General features: G+C 38.0%; 1 protein-coding gene across 1 annotated transcript in view; it reads right to left on the reverse strand.

Moving 5' to 3' along the window:
• Positions 1-17,565, reverse strand: part of map4l (microtubule associated protein 4 like) — a 111,069-nt gene extending 93,504 nt beyond the window's left edge. Inside the window, exons 1-2 of the mRNA XM_039602702.1 lie at positions 17,455-17,565; positions 2,444-2,649 (exon numbers count right to left, since the gene is read on the reverse strand). Of these exons, the coding sequence (XP_039458636.1) occupies positions 2,444-2,639 (196 nt within the window). The 5' untranslated portion in view covers positions 2,640-2,649; positions 17,455-17,565. The remainder of the gene's footprint in view (positions 1-2,443; positions 2,650-17,454) is intronic.
• Between the last annotated feature and the right edge of the window lie 851 nt (positions 17,566-18,416).

An 18,416-nucleotide genomic window follows, 5' to 3' on the forward strand; every position in this document is an offset into this window, starting at 1 on the left:
AGGCTACAGTTACTGTATACACGTTTTTACAAGAGTTTCAGATTTATTCATTTATTTATTTATTTATTTATTAAAAGTCAGTAACTAAGCAGTGTCAGATACATTGTGCTGACAAAAAACAATCAAAATCTCCTCCCCTGTCTACCAGTCATTCTTAACATCTAGTGATATGTCTTCAGTTCTCCATATCATAGTACCGCAAGCCAGGAAACATTACCAAACTAACAGGACAGTTGTACTCCACCATTTTCATAACACAGTTCTGATAAACTCAACATCTATGGAAGATTAACACGGTCATGTCATACCTTGCTTTGGTGGTATTTTCATTTGAATCACAGGCTTGAGTGACAAATTGTCATTTTGAGGCCAAGTCAGCTTCAAGTTGCTTTACTTTTTCAGCACGTTTTGTCTGATAGTTTCTTTTTACACTCAATTCCTTATGCACAGCAATCTCTCTTTGTTTCCATTTTCAGTGAAAAAATATTGCAATTTCCATCTCTCCCTCTCTCTTTAATTGCTGGATGTCTTAGCCATCAGTATCATGAATCTCACCACAGTTAACAGAACTTTATCTGTGCTACATTACTTCCCTGAGATCCAGCCGCCTCCACACTAACTAATGTTTTCCTACAGCTTCGGACAAATCTGAGGTGACTCTTTCACCCATCATCTTCAAAAGGTGTCAAGTTAGTAATATGTTAGCAGTCGCAAAGGATACAACGCAGCCTGTGAAATTATTTCTTCTATTTCTATAACTAACTATTTCTTCTGTGTTTCTTTCAGAAGTAAAGTCTGAAAATAAACTTTGACCCAGAGAAGGACTGTCTAAAAAAGGATGGTATCAAACTGAATTATAGTAAGTCTTCAGGTTTCTAAGATGACAAAAAAACTAAGCAGCATACAGTCTCCAATCCAATCACCATAATGTTGCCTTTCTGTTTCTATTAAATTATATATATTATCATATAGATATGTGGTAGACTTTAAAGTGACTATATGGTGTACGACAATAACAGCCATACACAGATGACACAGCGTCATTATTAAGCTATCACTTAGCATCAGATTGATAAGATGTAACTCAGTTTAAAAGCGCAGCAAGCCTAATGTTATTTCAAGCAGGCCATGAAGTCAAGCGTGCCAGCACACATCAACTGATGGTTCATTCTACAGAACCAACTGGTAAATACAGGTTGTGCTTAGAGCTGGGCGATATAAGATTTTTTCATATCACGATATGTTTTTTTCATTTCAGGCGATAACGATATATATCACGATATAAGCCAAATAACTATATTTGTAAGATTTAAATGTGCCGTTGCTCACAAGTAAATTGTGAAATAATCAGCAGCTTGTTTTAATTAAAATATTTATTTCCCATAATAAGTTCAACAGGGCACATGTACTTAAGGAACATGAGACTTCAGTTTCAGATAAATAAAGGCAAATATTGCAAACTACACAAAAGGCAGCCGCTAAAGCGTTTAAGTTTCAAAATAGAACAAACAAAACACACCACTAAATTGTCAAATCCACTTAGAAACAAAATATTAATTCTAAAAATAAATCTTAGGTCGTTTTACAGAAGAACAGACAAAATTGACTAACTTTTGTCAATATCAAATAAACTGAGAGAAAAAGGAAATTCTCAATCTCTCCTTGTTGTATAGCTTAGCTTTTCAAACAGTTTTAACAGTTACTTTAGTCTGACAAAAGCCGAATGACGAATTAGCGCTTTCAGTCAGAGACTGAGCATGCACCGCTTTATTGTATTTCCAGACTTGCTTTCGGCACAATTTACAGTCGCGCGCTACTCTGTTTTTGTCAGACTTGAAATAGCGAAATACCTTCACACTACGGAACTTCTATGGCCCTTCCGTTCGACAAGCTCTCCGGCATTGGAACCATCATCTGTTTTTTCTTCGGTAACCTTCGCTCACGCTCTCGGTTGATTTTTCTCTAGTCGGCAAACACTTCATTACCCGGGCTGCACGGCTGCAAAAACAAATACACATGTGCGCCTTGGCGCTTGTGCTGTACGTAACAAGTCACGTGACGTGACGCTGCAGCTGTGATTGGTTCGGCTCTGCGCTACTTAATTTGGATTGGCTGTTCTTTTTTTTTTTTCTTTTTTTTTAAGAGGACAAGAGAGATGAGGCCTATCGCAATAGTTTAATTTTTCTATCGAGAAAAAGTTATTTCGCAATACATATTGTTATCGTTTTATCGCCCAGCTCTAGTTGTGCTTTTCAGTTTTTCAGAGTAAACTGGAGGCCAGTGCGAGGCAGACAACTTAAATTGAACCCTAGTGATGCCAAAATATCTAAATATCTAATGGGTTACCAACCAACTCATTCAGCCAGCGTGAACATCCCTACTGGGATCAAGATCACATGAAGAAAATCACTATGTTTATGTTGAAATGCTTGTAGCAACTTACCGCTCTTGGTGTCCTTTCCATCCAGTAAGGGTCGGTAGTCACTCTTGGAGACCGTCTCCCCAACCTTGTCATCGTAGCTCTCTTTCTCCAGTGAAGCCACAAAGTCTCTCTTCAGAAGGGCATCACCAGGGGCCCCACCTTGGACGCCACCGCCACCGCCACCGCCACCCAGAGCATCTCGCAGGCTCAGGTCCATAGTCCCGTTACTGGAGAGAAAAGGGAAAAAATTACTTATATTAATTTTTGCTTAATGATATTTTTCTTCACCTTTAGTCAGACGCCCATGTTTCTCTTGCTCACTACACTTATAAACTTTATCAGGTAGTTTTTAGGAAAATTTTCCCAAGTTTATTTTTTTAGCAGAGCAGGGGATTTTCAACATAGTATTTCTTTTTTAGAAAACTTTCTTTTTTAGAAAACGTAAATTATTTCTATCTATAGAAATAATTAGCAGGCATATTTCAGAAAAAATTACCAGTTACCAGTTACCATTAATAAACAACTTGAAAACAGACCTTTTTATTGAACCATTTACTTCTCTTTAAGCACCTTTCAAATGCTCAAAGCTTGAAAAATCAAGTTACAACTGAGGAGTATCTTTACTCACAGTATAAAAGCTTCAGAGAGGGCCTGAAACTGTTACTTGAGAAACCATCATGCCAAAAACAAAAGAAATCAGTTCAGAGTTGAAAAAAAGAATTATTGATGATGAAAGGAAACAAAAGCACAGAGATGTTGCTTATGTGCGGAGAAAGGAGGGAGAAGCATACAGTCCAAAGATCACCATCCCCACAGTGAAACATGGTAGTGGGAGTATTATGCTGTGGGGATGCTTCAGTGCCTCTGGAACTGGGAATCGTATTAAATTGGAAGGAACCATGAAGATAGAAGAATATGTGAAGATCCTGAAAAAAACTTGAAAAAGCAGGCGGGAATGCTTAATTGAAGCAGCTGTTCAGCAAGCTCCAATGTGGAGAAAAGCAGAGCGTTAATATACAGTACAGCATAAAAAGCAAATATGATGCAAACCGTTTCAACAAACCAAATCCATGACACAAAGGCACAGTTTGACAGGCAAACTGCTTCTGGAAAAAGATGTATCAAGGAAGGAAATAAGAAAATGAAATGCACTCCATCCTGACACAACTTAAATCAATATGTTCAGTTAAGAAATTACCCCATACAACTTTCTAAATCCCACAAATACACACTGCAGCCCAACACTTAGGCAGCATGACCCTATTACAAAACTCTTCTTTCTCCCTGTCCCTTATTTCTGTTTATCCCTCCATCCACACTCGCGGCAAACAAGCTGTCATTGTCTTGCAACTGTACCAAACACACACACACTGACACTGTGGCCAGCAGCCAGGATGAGGACATACAGTAGAGTGTTAGCAGGCCTTGAGAAGAACTGTAGGCCATTGTTTCAGGGGTCAGACACCTTATAGTGGACACTACACACAACATTCCCAAACTGAGAGTCACTTTGGGGTTCTTTAACAGTCTTGTTTTCTCTTGTTGGTTTTCACTGTTGCCCCGATCCACATGTAAATGTCTTATTTTTTGACTCTGATTTGTTTTTCTCATAAACATACATTTTTACCAAAAGTGCTCATTCCAAGTACTTTGTGTCATAATCCCACACATTCCTCCTCACTCTTCCTCACAGAAACACAGTCAGGATGTACTCAATAACGCCATCATTCTAATTTTTAAAATGAACTATCCCTAAATAGAAGCCTCCATTGCCCTCCTAGCGTATTATACTGCAATATTTATCGCTTCATTGGACAGGTTTCATAAGCCGGAACATTCAGTGGCCCGGACTTGGGGTTCTTTGGGGGGCTTTTTGCCTCATAGAATCTGTCTACCTACTGTTGTTACTCACAATAGCAGACATTTTTTATCATTACTGATATACAGAATTATACAGAATAACAACTAAGTTATGTGCCTGGAAATGCAACCCATACAGAAGCTTACCCAGAATCCCAATTATGGAAAAGCTGCAATGACCTTTATATTTTGAAGGTAACAGTGTATATCATTTCTAGGTGGAATGCAAAAAGATTTACTCAAAATAATGATAAAAACACTAAAGATGATCACAGGACTCTGCAGTTCTGCTCAGTTTGAAGCTGCTTTTTGTCTATTTGGGGTTTTTTTGTATGCCCATCAGCAGTAGGCAGATATTTTCAGATGAAAAAGCTCTGATAACACCAATGTGCATTACATCGTCTACAGCATGCATAGTTAATGAGTAGCTAGTGAATAAGCTGTAATAACTGTATTACAGCTGAGCTGTAAGAAGAGTGAATCTGGCTTATATATTTCTCATAACAGGACTCAATACACACACTACACATTGAGCAAGGGTTGTAATATAAATGAAACAGGGTTATGAAACAAAAAAAATTCAGGGCCATATGAACAGCTAATAATTTTAGCTGTACATACGCTGCCGAAAGGGGTTTAACTGGATTTTTAACACTGGTTTTACTGAGATCCCAGTTTTGTTTTGGATGCCAAATTCTTTTATATAAGATTAAATTACAAAAACAAAACAAAAAAAACATTAAAAAATGGGGTCAAAATGATCAACTACAAATGAAGTGGTTAAGTAAAAGTGGTCCCACTCCAAAATTTTAAAGTAGTAAAGTAAAGTTAATAGCCGGTCATAATGGAGATCATTTTAGGTGCAGAATAATATATTCTGTTTGTTTTTAGGTAGTTTTCTAAAAATATAATCTGCAAAGTTAACAGTTACTATACCTGTGAACTTTATTACAATGTTGAAATGTAGTGGAGAACTTGATGAAAGTTGCATGAAATAGAGACACTTAAGTAAGTTTAAAATATGTAAAAAAAATATTATTATTTTTTTGAATAAACATTCTGTAAGTCACTTTTTCTTTTTTCTTTTTTTTTTTTTACAAATAACATTATTTTGACAGGATAGCTACAATCAGTGGGTTCCCTCTTAGAATAAACTTTAACATCAGTGTTACACAGCTGTATTATCATGTTACTATGTTGGCAAAGAAAAAGCAGTACATAAAGTAAGGAGGAAAAAAGAAAAAGCTGATAGTGATGGTAAGAATGTTGAGTGAGCTGTTTAGTTCTGAAGGATTAAAAACTGTCTTTCTACCCAAAATCCACCACCTCTCCCTCTCTGAAGCTAACCGTCTGCTACGTAATAACTTCACCCTCCAAACCACTGGCAGTCCTCACACGATCTAAGACACACACACTGGCAGGAATTTAAACACTTTGCTGTATCGTCATAATACAAGTGAGATTAACCTGATGACATTTTTGTAACTGTGTGAGGTAACGCGAAACATAATGTAAATGTCATATTGAAACTAAAAATGTATACTGTTACATATACTGTTTCTGCTATACACTCTGATGCATTCTTATAACTTTGAATGAACATTTGTGATGCAAAAAAGTTATTAACAATCAAAATCAACAATTAAACTATCAGTTGGTTACAAAGTATTTATTTACAACATTTTTAACTGTCACAGTTTATTTGATCTGTTGAATTTGTAAGTTAGCTCAAATTCTAATTCTAATTTTTATTGCAATTTTTATTATGGAGAGAGACAGAAGATCAACCAAAATAAAATTAAAAAAAACTATTATATAAAAGTTCAAAATTGATTTGCATGTCACTGAGTGAAATATTTGATCCCCTACAATACAGCTAGAATTTTGGCTCCCACAGATCGGCTCAATCAACTCTAGATAGTCCTGACCTCAGCTTGTTATCTGATTAAAGCACATCTGTCTACAGAATCGATTTCCATTCCAACCTCTCCATCATTATGGGCACATCAGTCATATGGTAAATGGACTAGTTCTTATATAGGGCTTTTCTACTCTGAGAACTCAAAACACTTTATACAACTTGTCTCATTCACACAAGAACTTTTTTCTGTTTTTTTTACACATTTGCTTACTATCTAACATTCCCACACATTCATACACCAATGGATGCATTAGAGAGCAACTTGGGGTTAGTATTTTTCCCAAGAACATTTCACATGCAGACTGGAGCAACCAAGGATCTTCTGATTAGTGTATGACCTGCTCTACTTCCTGAGCTATAGATACTTGGATGTCAGGACCTAGAATGGGTCTACAATACAATTGCAGGCCCATTGTAGCCTTCAATCCCTGGGCCACAAAACTTGCTACAAAGTTTACCAAAATATTATCTAAATCCTGTAGATATTTTTTTGTTGATATAGTAGTCTGATTCTTCATCGGTTTCCTTACTGATCGTTTCACAACTTTCCATGTGGAACAAAAGGTACACATTTTCAGCATTATTGCAACTGTGTATGTTTCTGGGTTTGAACCAACCTCCAGAGTTTTTTTTTTAAAATGCTGAAGCTCAGGAAGTAGAGCAGGTCAACTACTAATCGGAAGGTTGGTGGTTCAATCCCTGATTGCTCCCAGTCTACATGCCAAATGTCTTTGAGCAAGATACTAACCCCACCTTGTATCCATATCAGTATTAATATGTGTGACTGGTAGACAGAAAGCACTTAGAAAAAAGTGCTTGTGTGAATAAGGACTGTTGTATAAAACGTTTTGAACGCTCGGGTAGAGTAGGGAAGGCCTATATAAGAACCAGTCCATTTACCTTTTACCATTATAGTCTGTTATTTATTTGCAAATTATTTTAGCTTAGCAGATATTTGTGTCTGTGTGTTACACCAGAGCTCTTTACAGGGGGAAGCTTGACAACCAAGCTAGCTACCATTAGCTGACAACCTAGCACTGATGTTCTTTCACTCAAATGAGGTTACTTCTGGTTCCAAACATACAGCAGCAACAGCACTGAGACATCAAAATGCACAGCCCTCAAATAATTGATGACATCCATCTTTTATACTCTTAATGATCAGCATGAATGGTAGATATAGACTACAAATCAAACTTGCATATGACTCAAACATGCAAGTTGAGTTTGATATAGTTTTGCAATGTGCACTTATCAGAAAACTGTGCCAACATTGAAAACAGGAACTGATGAGACTGATAAGAATTTGGAAGCTCTTCTCAATTCCAATCCCTACGTCTGTTCTCAACCAAAGCCAGACTGATAGTTCTGACAAAAGCAGAAAACAACTTGACTGCTTTTATTCTGATGCAACATGGAGGCATCAGGGAAAACAATACTAGCTAGCTAGAATTTAAAAAGAGAAATGAAGACCCAGTGGAAACTGATTCTATGATGATGACAGGCAACATGAGTGCCTGAGAAGTTGGACTAAGACTCAATTAGCTATCAGGCCTTTGGTGCTGAACATCTGTTGCCTTTGTTGTGTTTTGACCAAGTTAACATCACTGATGTGACTGTACTGACCATTCATAATCAGTGATTATTATAGGATTTACACCAAATGTGGTACTTTTGTGCATGTCCTAAACATATGTCAGTGTGCACATAACTTTCCATTGTTAATATATCCATAGTATTATATCACATCTTATAGTGTTCCTAGGAAGACAAGCAGCTGGGCCCAGCTGAGATTACAGCCAGGGGTTTGAAGTACAGTGGAAGTATAGTGTGTGCGGCTGAGCTGTAAAGCTGCAGCACGAGTGTGTGAACAGCAACCGTTAATAAAGCAAGTATGCTGAAAAGCATTGAACTGGACCGGTCTGCCGCGTGATTACTAAACAGCTACGTCCATAACGTAAAGTAAACCTCTGAGCTACAGCAGCAGCATAAGTCAGCTCATCACATAATTCAGCCACAAACAAAACTGGTGATTCGCTTCTCTACACCGCTGACTTTAACACTTCACACTTCTATGTGATTACTGTTTTGTTGACCACTGACGTCTGCATAACAGAAGACTCAATGCAACCAGGTGGAGAGATGGACTCCAGGACACTCTCAGTTACTGTCAAGATGGAATTCACACAATCTCCTTTTACACTGTAAAAAAATTTTTCATTCACTACTCGTAATCTGTATGTGGGTTAAAATAGATTTACAAAATTGGAATGAATACAGTGCTGATTTTGTTACACATCTGGTCAAGTTCTCATCTCACCACAGAAAGAAAACACTTGTTTTAATTACACAGAAAGATACAAGTCAGTTTTTCAGCTAAGCTGTAGGTCAATTCAGCTCTGTGATGACTCACAGTACAATATCTAAATCTGTGCTAATGATGTAACAGCAGTGAATGGAGAGGTTAGTGGCCCCGGGGAGATACACTTTCCCGCATTCACGGTGCTCGTTGGTGCCTAAAAATGGCAAAAAAAAAATCATATGCATTTGCACTTCTGTTTGGCTTAGAAGACCACACATTTTTGTAGCTGCAGTATTAAGTGCAGTTAACAACACATGGTTATATTCAGGATTCTGTTTTATTATGACATTTTATGAGTCAACATAGCACATATATTCATTTAAATACATCTGTGCATCCAGGCTCATTCACAAAAAAGTAGAGAAGCACATCGCTGCTGTAGCAACACTTTCCAGTTTCTCAGGAGCTCAGAAACAGCAAATGGACAACACCGCACCTTTCAGTTTTGGTTTTTACACAGAGTTCAAGGCATTGAAAGTAGGAGTAATAAGAATAAAGTGTACTGAATTTATTGTCATTTTCCAGATCTAAGATCAAGAAGGACACTGTAATTTGGTTTGACATTGCATTCCACCAAATTTGAATCCTAGCTGCATCTCCATCGACCTGTTTCATGAAAATTTTCACTTTGCACAAAAAACAAAACAAAAAAACAAAAACCCAAATGGAACAAAACACAACCTAATTTAACACTGGTATGAGATTGTTACTAGTGACGTCAAATACCTTAAGACAAGGTGTGTATTTCAGATGGAACTAAGCATAGCTGGATTGGTGTATCTGTACCTTAAAGTAGGAAAACAGCTGGCTCAAAATAATAAAAAAAACAACAACATCTGTTAAGGGACAGTGGGCTGTATGCTCTTCCACCATCACAGCTGCAAATCTCTATTGGAGATTAACCGCATGGTGACATATCATTAATCAAAACATACAATGCACATATGTATCTTGAAGCTTTACTGATCTATACTTTTATATTAATGAAAGATCAAACAACTATACCTAATGTGAAAGAAGTCATTTGAATGATGACTCCACAGCAAGTAGTAACATCTGAGGTTAAATAAGTCCTAATAAGTAGTTACAAATTGTTAAGTGCAGCTTTAGGGAAATAGAAGGAGCTCATCCACACTCACTACTTGGTGATCAAAGTCGATTTCATCTCCGTGGTTACATGCCAAGCAGCGATCTGTCCCACAATGACAGGCAGCTCCTCTCAACAGCTAAGATGACAAAGCTGGCAGATGTGGAGGATAAATATGTTCCCTAATTTAATTGGGAGCAAGTAATCTAGAGAGCTGAAATGTGTCTGAGAGCCTATTAACTGGTTTTAAAAATGTTGACTCTGAAAGCAATACCAGTTCAATCGTGGTTTCATCATGCTACGTACGTTTTCTTGCTTTTCTCCTTTTATGTTTTTAATAAAACCTGCTGTGACAAACGCATGGTCCTGACAGCAGGAAAACAATGTGATATGAAAACAGGAAAAATATAGGGTAACTATAAAGAACCATTCTCATTGATTAAAGAATCAGGACAAAAACATGATATCAGTGATAGAAGAAGGTTTCTGTTTTTCAGACTCATGCCATCGAAACGTGTTAACAAAATCCTGTCATGGCTGCCCAGCCAGTCGCCATGGTGACTCAGCAGCTCCTCACTGTCTCCTCCTTGATGGGCACAAGTTCTGACACACCCACACACATACATGCACAGACTGTCTCTGATGAGCAGCAGTTTATATTACTGCTGATAACACGCACACACACACACATACACAAACACACACACACACCGTTCCAGTATATGAGGGTAGGTGCAGACAAGTCAGCTAAATCCAGATTACTAACTGCGCAAACCTGTCAAATGTGACTTTGTGTTGTGTTTCAGCTTGTGTGTGTGTGTGTGTGTGTGTGTGTGAATGTGAGTGTGTTGTCAAGGTACTCAAGAAAACAAGAAGTGCACAGATGAGATGAGCTGGTGAAGGTGAATAGAAGAAAACAAATGGGAACTGTAACAGATCTGCATGAAATGATACTGTATCTTTCCATCTCACTTTTTTCTTGCTGTGTGCATTCGCTGAGTTCCTAGATTTTTCTTTCTGTGTTTTGTAGCACATTCATTCAACAGAACACTGTTTCTGTTACTTTCTTTCATTCTTGGTCCATTAAGGTGGGCCTATTATGCGTATGCTTTTTTTTTCTGGAGACATATATACTGATTCAGTGGTGGAGGTTCGTGTCAAACATGGCCAAGGTTTAATAATGAGGTTAACGTATGCACAAATAGAAAGCAAAAAGGGGAAAACAGCAGAGGCTCATTAGACTGTAAAAACTTGGCTTGGCTCAGTATCTTTTACTTTTTTGTTCAGTATGATGTCAAAAGAGAGGATATCGCTAAGACAGCCAGTTTGTGTGCACAGCTTCATGTTACGTACCAGCAGAATTTAGCCTAAAGAGAGGAAAAAAGGGAGCTTTAACATCTTGTTTTAGATGGAGGATTACTTAAGAAACGGTACCAAGAGTAAGAATAACAAGGTTTATTTTGAACTGTGAATCATGCAAAGCTATTCTAATAAAGTCTAAAAGTAAAAATGTTGAACTGTAAATGACCATAGTCACATTCATCTTTTCTTAAATGAAAGTTTGATACATTTAAACTAAGCAGTTGACAGTCAAATGAGAAATGTCTTTGTGTTAGGCTACTAGTTACCAATAAAGTTTCCAAGTTTGCAATCCAACTTCAACAGATATTCTGTCATATGATGTCAAACATCAAACCAAGCTTGTGACTGAGAGGTCACAAATCATTAGCCAGTGAATGTGTGGTTTCACTGTCAGATCAATTCATCACGTCTGTTTGCAAAAACAAGCAGCAACAGCAAAAATGCTCATCTTGGGCTTCAAAAATGGGACTCGACTAATTGAGTGACAACACAGTAGCTATTTCCATCTAGGCATACTGCGTGTGCTTAGTGACATGTGATTGATAATGAATTCAGTTTGAGGAACAATTACAATGAGTTCATGTGTCCTTTTGTATTCAGAACTGTGGTTCCATTTAACTGAAAAGCCATTAGGGATGACTCCACCAGTGAATACACTGCATTTTCGGACCACTGAGATTTGTTTATTTTATTGTTTAAAAATAAAACAATGACTGGATGGATATGGAAGGATTGAATAAATTTCAACTTATTTTGAGCAGCTAACATTTTTCTCCACCTAAACATTTAACTGGGATGAACTGTGACTGCACTCCAGACTTTGGGTTTAAATAATGAACTCTTGCTGACATCCTGGGAGCAGGGTGCATGTTTTAATGCCTTAAATGAAGGGGACATTTTATACTCATCCCTGCCTCGCTCTGCTGTACTGGTTGATGGCTGGTCTGCTCTTAAGCTCAGTAGGACAGAAATAACCTTTGCTTATTTCAAATCATGAACACATAATAATGGAAGCTCTCGGAAGGATGAATATGAAGATGAGAAAGGGACACAGTGTTTCCCGTCATTCCTGGTTCAACTGCCACATGATGTCAGGTCTGATTTGAATCTCTGCCTCTTTTCTCCACAGGAAAAACTGACCTTTGTTGTTGCCTCTGAAGCCTTTGTTTGATCTATTCACTGAACCTCTACTGTACAGTTGGGTCACTCCAAAGGCTACATGGACAATCATTTTTGCACTGTGCTTGTTATCTGTTGGTAAAATTACCACTTGATATTTTTATTTTGGTCACATTTAAGTAGATAATCTGGGTGATCTGATAAAAATCATGAAGTGTAAATTAGTAAATGGATAATTGACTTACTATTAATGGTATTAATAGTAATCAATCAGTCAAATACAAGCTCAAGAATGGACTTATATCTCCAAACAAACGGCCGTGTAGCTTTGTTAAAATCAGGCATGCCTGCAGAACTGTTAAATGACTAAAACAAAATGAAAACAAAATTGCTTATTCTCAATTTAAATGATTCTTGTATTAAATGATAAAAATCAGAAGGCCTTTAAAGTTGTGAGAAATGTTCTAATGGATCTCCAGTTAAAATGGTAAGCAACGACTCATTCAAACTTTGTTTCTGATATATTTTCTAGCCAGTCATCCTGATGACATCCAGTCTCTCAATCTGTACATAAATGAGCCAAGCAGAGAAGTTGCTTATATCAAGAGTTCCTTGATGTCAGTACCCTAATACACAGGTTTATAACATTAGTGTGATGAAACTATCAAACTTTCACTCCCAACCTGCCATTTGGCAAAAAGCAGTGTTACTGAAGGTTACTAAATGCTCTGTTTAAATGCAATCTATATGTTAACCCATCTGTCAATGCACAGATGTCACTGGATGTAACAGGGACTGATCATCACATACAGCAAGTACTTTAACATCCAATACAACGCCAGCCTTTCCCGTTCTAAAAGTTAGATACACGGTGTTATCTGATGTGCATTCCCATTTGAAGCACTTTTGTTCAACGCCAAGCCCTCAAGCAAACTGACAGTCCTCACAGAAGAACTGCTGTCTTGCTAACTATTAGAGGTTGACCAATTAAGCTCTGGGCTCTTTCCATCTTGAAGTTACAGCTATCAATCAACCTTTAAAAATGCGCTGAACTGTTTATTTTGAAATTTAGCAACGACATTTCTCTTAAAAGAGCTGTCTCACAAAGCAGGAAAAGTGCTTTAATGTGATCCACTTTTAACCAAGGCAGACGACTATGGTAACCACAAATAAGGCAGCAGCACCAGGTCTAAGTTCATACTGTTTAACATGGTCACCTCCTCACCAATCCTCGCATGAACCAAATAACTTGAAGAAAACAGTACAATCAAAGCACATAACCTAATATTGCCAGTAGCTGATAACATGTGTGCAGGATTAAAACACTACATAACAATAATTTTTCTTTCAGTGACTAATATATTTCATCAGACATAATAAATGTTTGAGGGAAGTTAACGTGCCTTGTCCCCAATCTGGCAATAAAATTAGCTTCAATAATAAATGAAGTATAGTGAAGTTTGTTGAAAGTCTTTAGAGGAATTCTCAAAAGTGACTGGTGTAACACGTTAAGGATCCATATATTAGCAAAGTGAAAAGCTGACTGGATAACATTAAAATATTCAGAGGGGGAAAACTTATAAATATATAGAATGAATGAAAAGTTAATTCACTGTGAATTCATTACTAAGCAGGAGCGAGACTGCAAGCACAATTTCCATTTCAGTGGATTTACAGTTAGTCTTGACATAATGTTTTGAAATATGTCAAGATGAAAGTTTGTGGAATTTAATAGACAGTTTATTTCCATGTGTGAGTAACACAGCTGCATTATTTGACTTATGTTGTCACTTAAAAGCAATGCAGCAAGCTGTAAACCCATTATCTGATAATTTACCTACGGTAATTTTATCCTTATTATTAATGTTATTTGGTCTGATATTTCAGCTAGTATTCGCACTATTTTCAACAGCTAGTTGCTTATTTTGACTGCTGGTTGGTGTTTGTGTTACCCAAACATTTTTGGTGAATACACATTCCTTGTGCACTGTGAAACATAGGTGTTAAGAGATAAAACAGCAATCAGCTGGAAAGGACTGCACACTGTGCATTTAATCATTAGCTCTTATTAAACTCTGGCTCTCTTCTACAGTATGTCTTTCGTCCTGTTTTCCTCCCCTCACCCCCATCATGTTGTGGCAGACACGTGCTCCTCCCTGAGCCTGGTTCTGCCGAAGGTTTCTTCCTGTTGAAAGGGGGTTTTACCTTCTTGCTGTTGGCAAGTGCTTGCTCACAGTCTGATCACTGGGATTTTTCTTTATATATTGTAGGGTCCTTACCTTACAATATAAACTTGATATGACTGTTGTTGTGATTTGGTACTACATAAATTAAACTTAATTGAATTGAACTGAAAAGCAAAACAAATTGCGATAATAGAGTAAAATTCTCCATAGAGGTGTATGGAAGCCCAGAGTTAAGGGAAAACTCCTTATGGGTGCATCTCTTCCAGAAGCTCCTTACCTAGGGCTCCTCCTGACCATAGGACTTTCATAATTAGCAGTATCATTCACAAATGTTACTACTTTTTTTGTAGACCACTAACTGTTGGTTATTTATCATCTTTTCCACTGTTCCATTGCTCTTTACTTAACAGAAAAAAATAGGAAACGTCATACTTTTGGATAACAAATGAAGTTCATCTTGTAGTCCATAGATTTTCTTTACAGTTCCAGAAAAACCTAATGGCTACAGAATGCTATCATTCTTCATATTGCCTGGGTTCATACTGGGAACAAACATTATGAGATAACTCCATGTTTTGTTACATAATCTTACATTTTACAAACCAGGGCTATGATATCGCCTGGAGAAACTACAACATGATTAGATCGTATCTCTACAGTACTAGCTCTGCCTGGCTGACTTGTTGACTTACTGAATGACAACAGAGCTTACACATTTCCTGCTAACAACTGATTATTACTGTCAATGCTACACTGTAAAATGACTTATATATGTAGTCAAGGTTTAACCAGCCCTATAATGATATTGTTTGCTTGGTTTAGTGGATACATAACTGCCTCAGAAAAGCCTAATGCCTTACAAATGATGTGAAAATGTTAACTATACCTAGCTGGGTGCTTGCTGACTTCCGGGCTACTTGGTTGATCCCTTTGAGAGGGATTGGATGTAATCCCACCAATCCCTGAGGCAGAAATTATCGCATCATCATCATTACACTGCTCATGCATTAAAACATCTCTGATAATCCATCTAGCTTCTGTGCCAGTAGTCTCAGGCAAAAAATGGCCTGACTTTTTGTACATTTAGTATCTCTGTGATTCAAACATTCAAGGAGTCAAAGGAGTTGAACTGACACGCCTTTTTCATTTATATATTCATGATGTGGGATTTCATGCACCTGGTCTGGAATCTGGATGTTCTCCTGATTTGCTACTCTGCGGTTACTTGGACTGTGTAGTTCTCTGCACTCTCAACTACAGAAATTACTTCCTGTTTGCAAAGATTTAGGATATCTGAGCTCAGTTTTAATCGGAACTCATCACATATACACTCTTCAGGTGCCTTGGTGTCAAATTTGAGGTGACTGGCTATCCTTTTAGCATCATTTACTTTTTAGCATGCAGAGTTAACACTTTGAACGGGTTTGTTTTAGCCCAAATGGCATTCTTTTTCTAAACCTAAGTAAGCAGTGTTGGTGCCTAAAGCTAAGAAGTGAGAAGAGATAAGAACTGCAGTCTCCTGGTCCTTCTGTTTTTAGCATTTGCCCTTGGCATCCAATAATACCATCATCAAAGGGTATCTTACGCCTATGTGTGAGACACCAGGGGCTTTGACACAACATCCAAACATGACACCAATGGAATGAGAACAGTTTAGCTAATAAGCCACTGGAAGTTTTGGTCGTTTTGGATACAAACACTCCACTCGGCCTGTTCTCACAATTCAGTCAAGTAGAGTAGAAAAGCACTCTCTAAGAACCAGTCCATTTACTATATGTTAATACTTGCAAATGTGACTTTGCTTAATTACCTCTTTAACTCAGGACATAGAAAAAAGAAAGATCCATCACCCTCTTTTAACTCCAACACAATATCACAATATTAAAACACTTGAACGATATTATATACAATATATTTTAAGATGATAATGCAGAACAATGCCAGTTGTTATAATCAGCAACAAAATGATAATAAAGTGATATGAGAAACCTCTGGAAATGAGTTGGTGACCGTGCTGACCATCAATCATATGGCAAAGTCTTTTCCCCTTTTTAAACATTACGATTTTCTGCATCTTCACAATCTATAGAGCAAATAATTAAGATGTCTGGCTCCCCAAACACACTGAGCATGTCAGAGTGACATACGCTCTATACCGTGTACCAGGCTACAGATGATGCCCACTTTATGTAACGGGGCAGCCACGTTCTTCGGCTTTAGAGATTTTACTCAGCATTGCATCATGTAGCTTCTTTGGCTCCAGCTATAACACACAGAGCAGATATGCACCGTTTACTCGAACCTTAAATCCATTTCTACTTTGAGTGCAGAATAGAGACAACCATTTTCCCATAGTATTCCCACAGACAGTCTACAGTCCTGAGGAGCCTAGCCTAGAGCCCTAGAGGAGAAAAATGAGCATAGATGAAACAATGCGCTCTAATCCACACACACACACAGCATGCGGTGTGTGTCTGTGCGTGTAAGTGTGTATGTGTCTCGACTGGGGGGGTACTATTGTATAAATATCAGATACTCTTCTATCCTTTACATAACAAGGCCTTCGCTGTACTGGAGATGCATCTGTTTCACCATAGAGACAAACATCATGTAAAACCTACTACGGTCCCATGTAGGAATATTATAATGACAGAGGTGCTGGCTACATGCACTGAGACCACTACAATTAATTACTGGCTTACTAATGAGGAGCCAAAGCAGGACTATCAGAGGAATCTGTTTTGGAGTGATTTTTCAGCAGGAGGGGTGTATCATCCCGACTCTGCGGCACCACCATAACAAAGAGACACGAATCCACGGACCTCTGCATGAGACACTGAACCTCTCTCACCCCCCGCCACCCCGACTCTTTCTCCTCCTCACACGCCCACCATCCTCTCCCCATTGGGATGGGAAACACCGCGCACAGCGATGTCTCCAACTATCATTCTGCCATATCATAAGCTAAATATAGGCCCGCATCCGTGCCACTGCAGCCTGCAGACCTGAATATAAATATGGCAGCAATTATATTTCATTTATAAAGGCCCACGCGAGGCTGGCGCATCGCCAGGATGCAGAGAAAACAAGTGCGCGATGATACGTCCCGAATCACGTTAAAACAGTGAAACTCACCGTGTGGATGCGTCCCGAGTCTCTCGCTGAACGTGTGTTTGACAGTAAGAGTGTGTGATGGGGAAAATCTCTCCACCTTTCGGTGCTTGCAGAGCAAACTGGTGCCAGGACTGAGACGCAAGCCACGCCCCTTTCCCCAAACAGCTCGACCAATCAGGAGCCTGGAGCGTCAAACGAGGAGTCTTCAGAGTCTGCATGCGGGAGGGGAAGCTGCCGCCTTTACGGACCGCCGGTGACAGCAGTATTTGTTTTGGCTTTATTATTTAGAGATTTAATCGTACATCTCAGGAGGAGCGTGTTAATATGAAAACACGTACAGTGGGTGACAAATTAGAAAAAAATATGCAACCGTTGGTCTCCACATTGAGGGGATCTGGTTGCTGTTTTATGTATGAGTGCATTTTGCTTGTCTCCTTCTGGGAAAGGGACGATAAAAAGTTGTTCTGGTAGAATATTTTTGTCCTGTAATTTCTAACGTGATGGAAGAAGTCTCTTAAGTAAGCTACTTGCTCAATATGCATTTTTTTTTCAACAAAATGTATTTTTCAATCCCCAAATATGAAAAATGAATTATAATTTCATACCACTAAATCTTGTGTTATAAATGTAATTATCCTTGACATTAAGAGACATACACAGCAACCAGAGACTGTATATAAAAAAAAGGACATTTGGTTTCTGAAGTTCTCAATTTAAAGCCGAATATTAGTGCTAGAAGTGACCATAATGAAGAATAAAAACATTCAATTTTCACTCATTAAAACTGAATCACAAACCTTCTGCATGGGCTGAACCATGCAGTAAGTTATATTATGTCTCAGACAACCCCATTAAAAATGCTCCAGAAACACTATAACAGAGAGGGCTAGTTAAGTTTGTAGCTAGTGCTGTTGGTTGCTAGTGGACATTCTAGTCTCAGGTTACCCAGGTATATGGGATATTCTATGATAAAATGTTTGAAA

This window comes from Oreochromis aureus, linkage group 18, assembly GCF_013358895.1.
Source record: "Oreochromis aureus strain Israel breed Guangdong linkage group 18, ZZ_aureus, whole genome shotgun sequence".
NCBI lineage: Eukaryota > Metazoa > Chordata > Actinopteri > Cichliformes > Cichlidae > Oreochromis > Oreochromis aureus.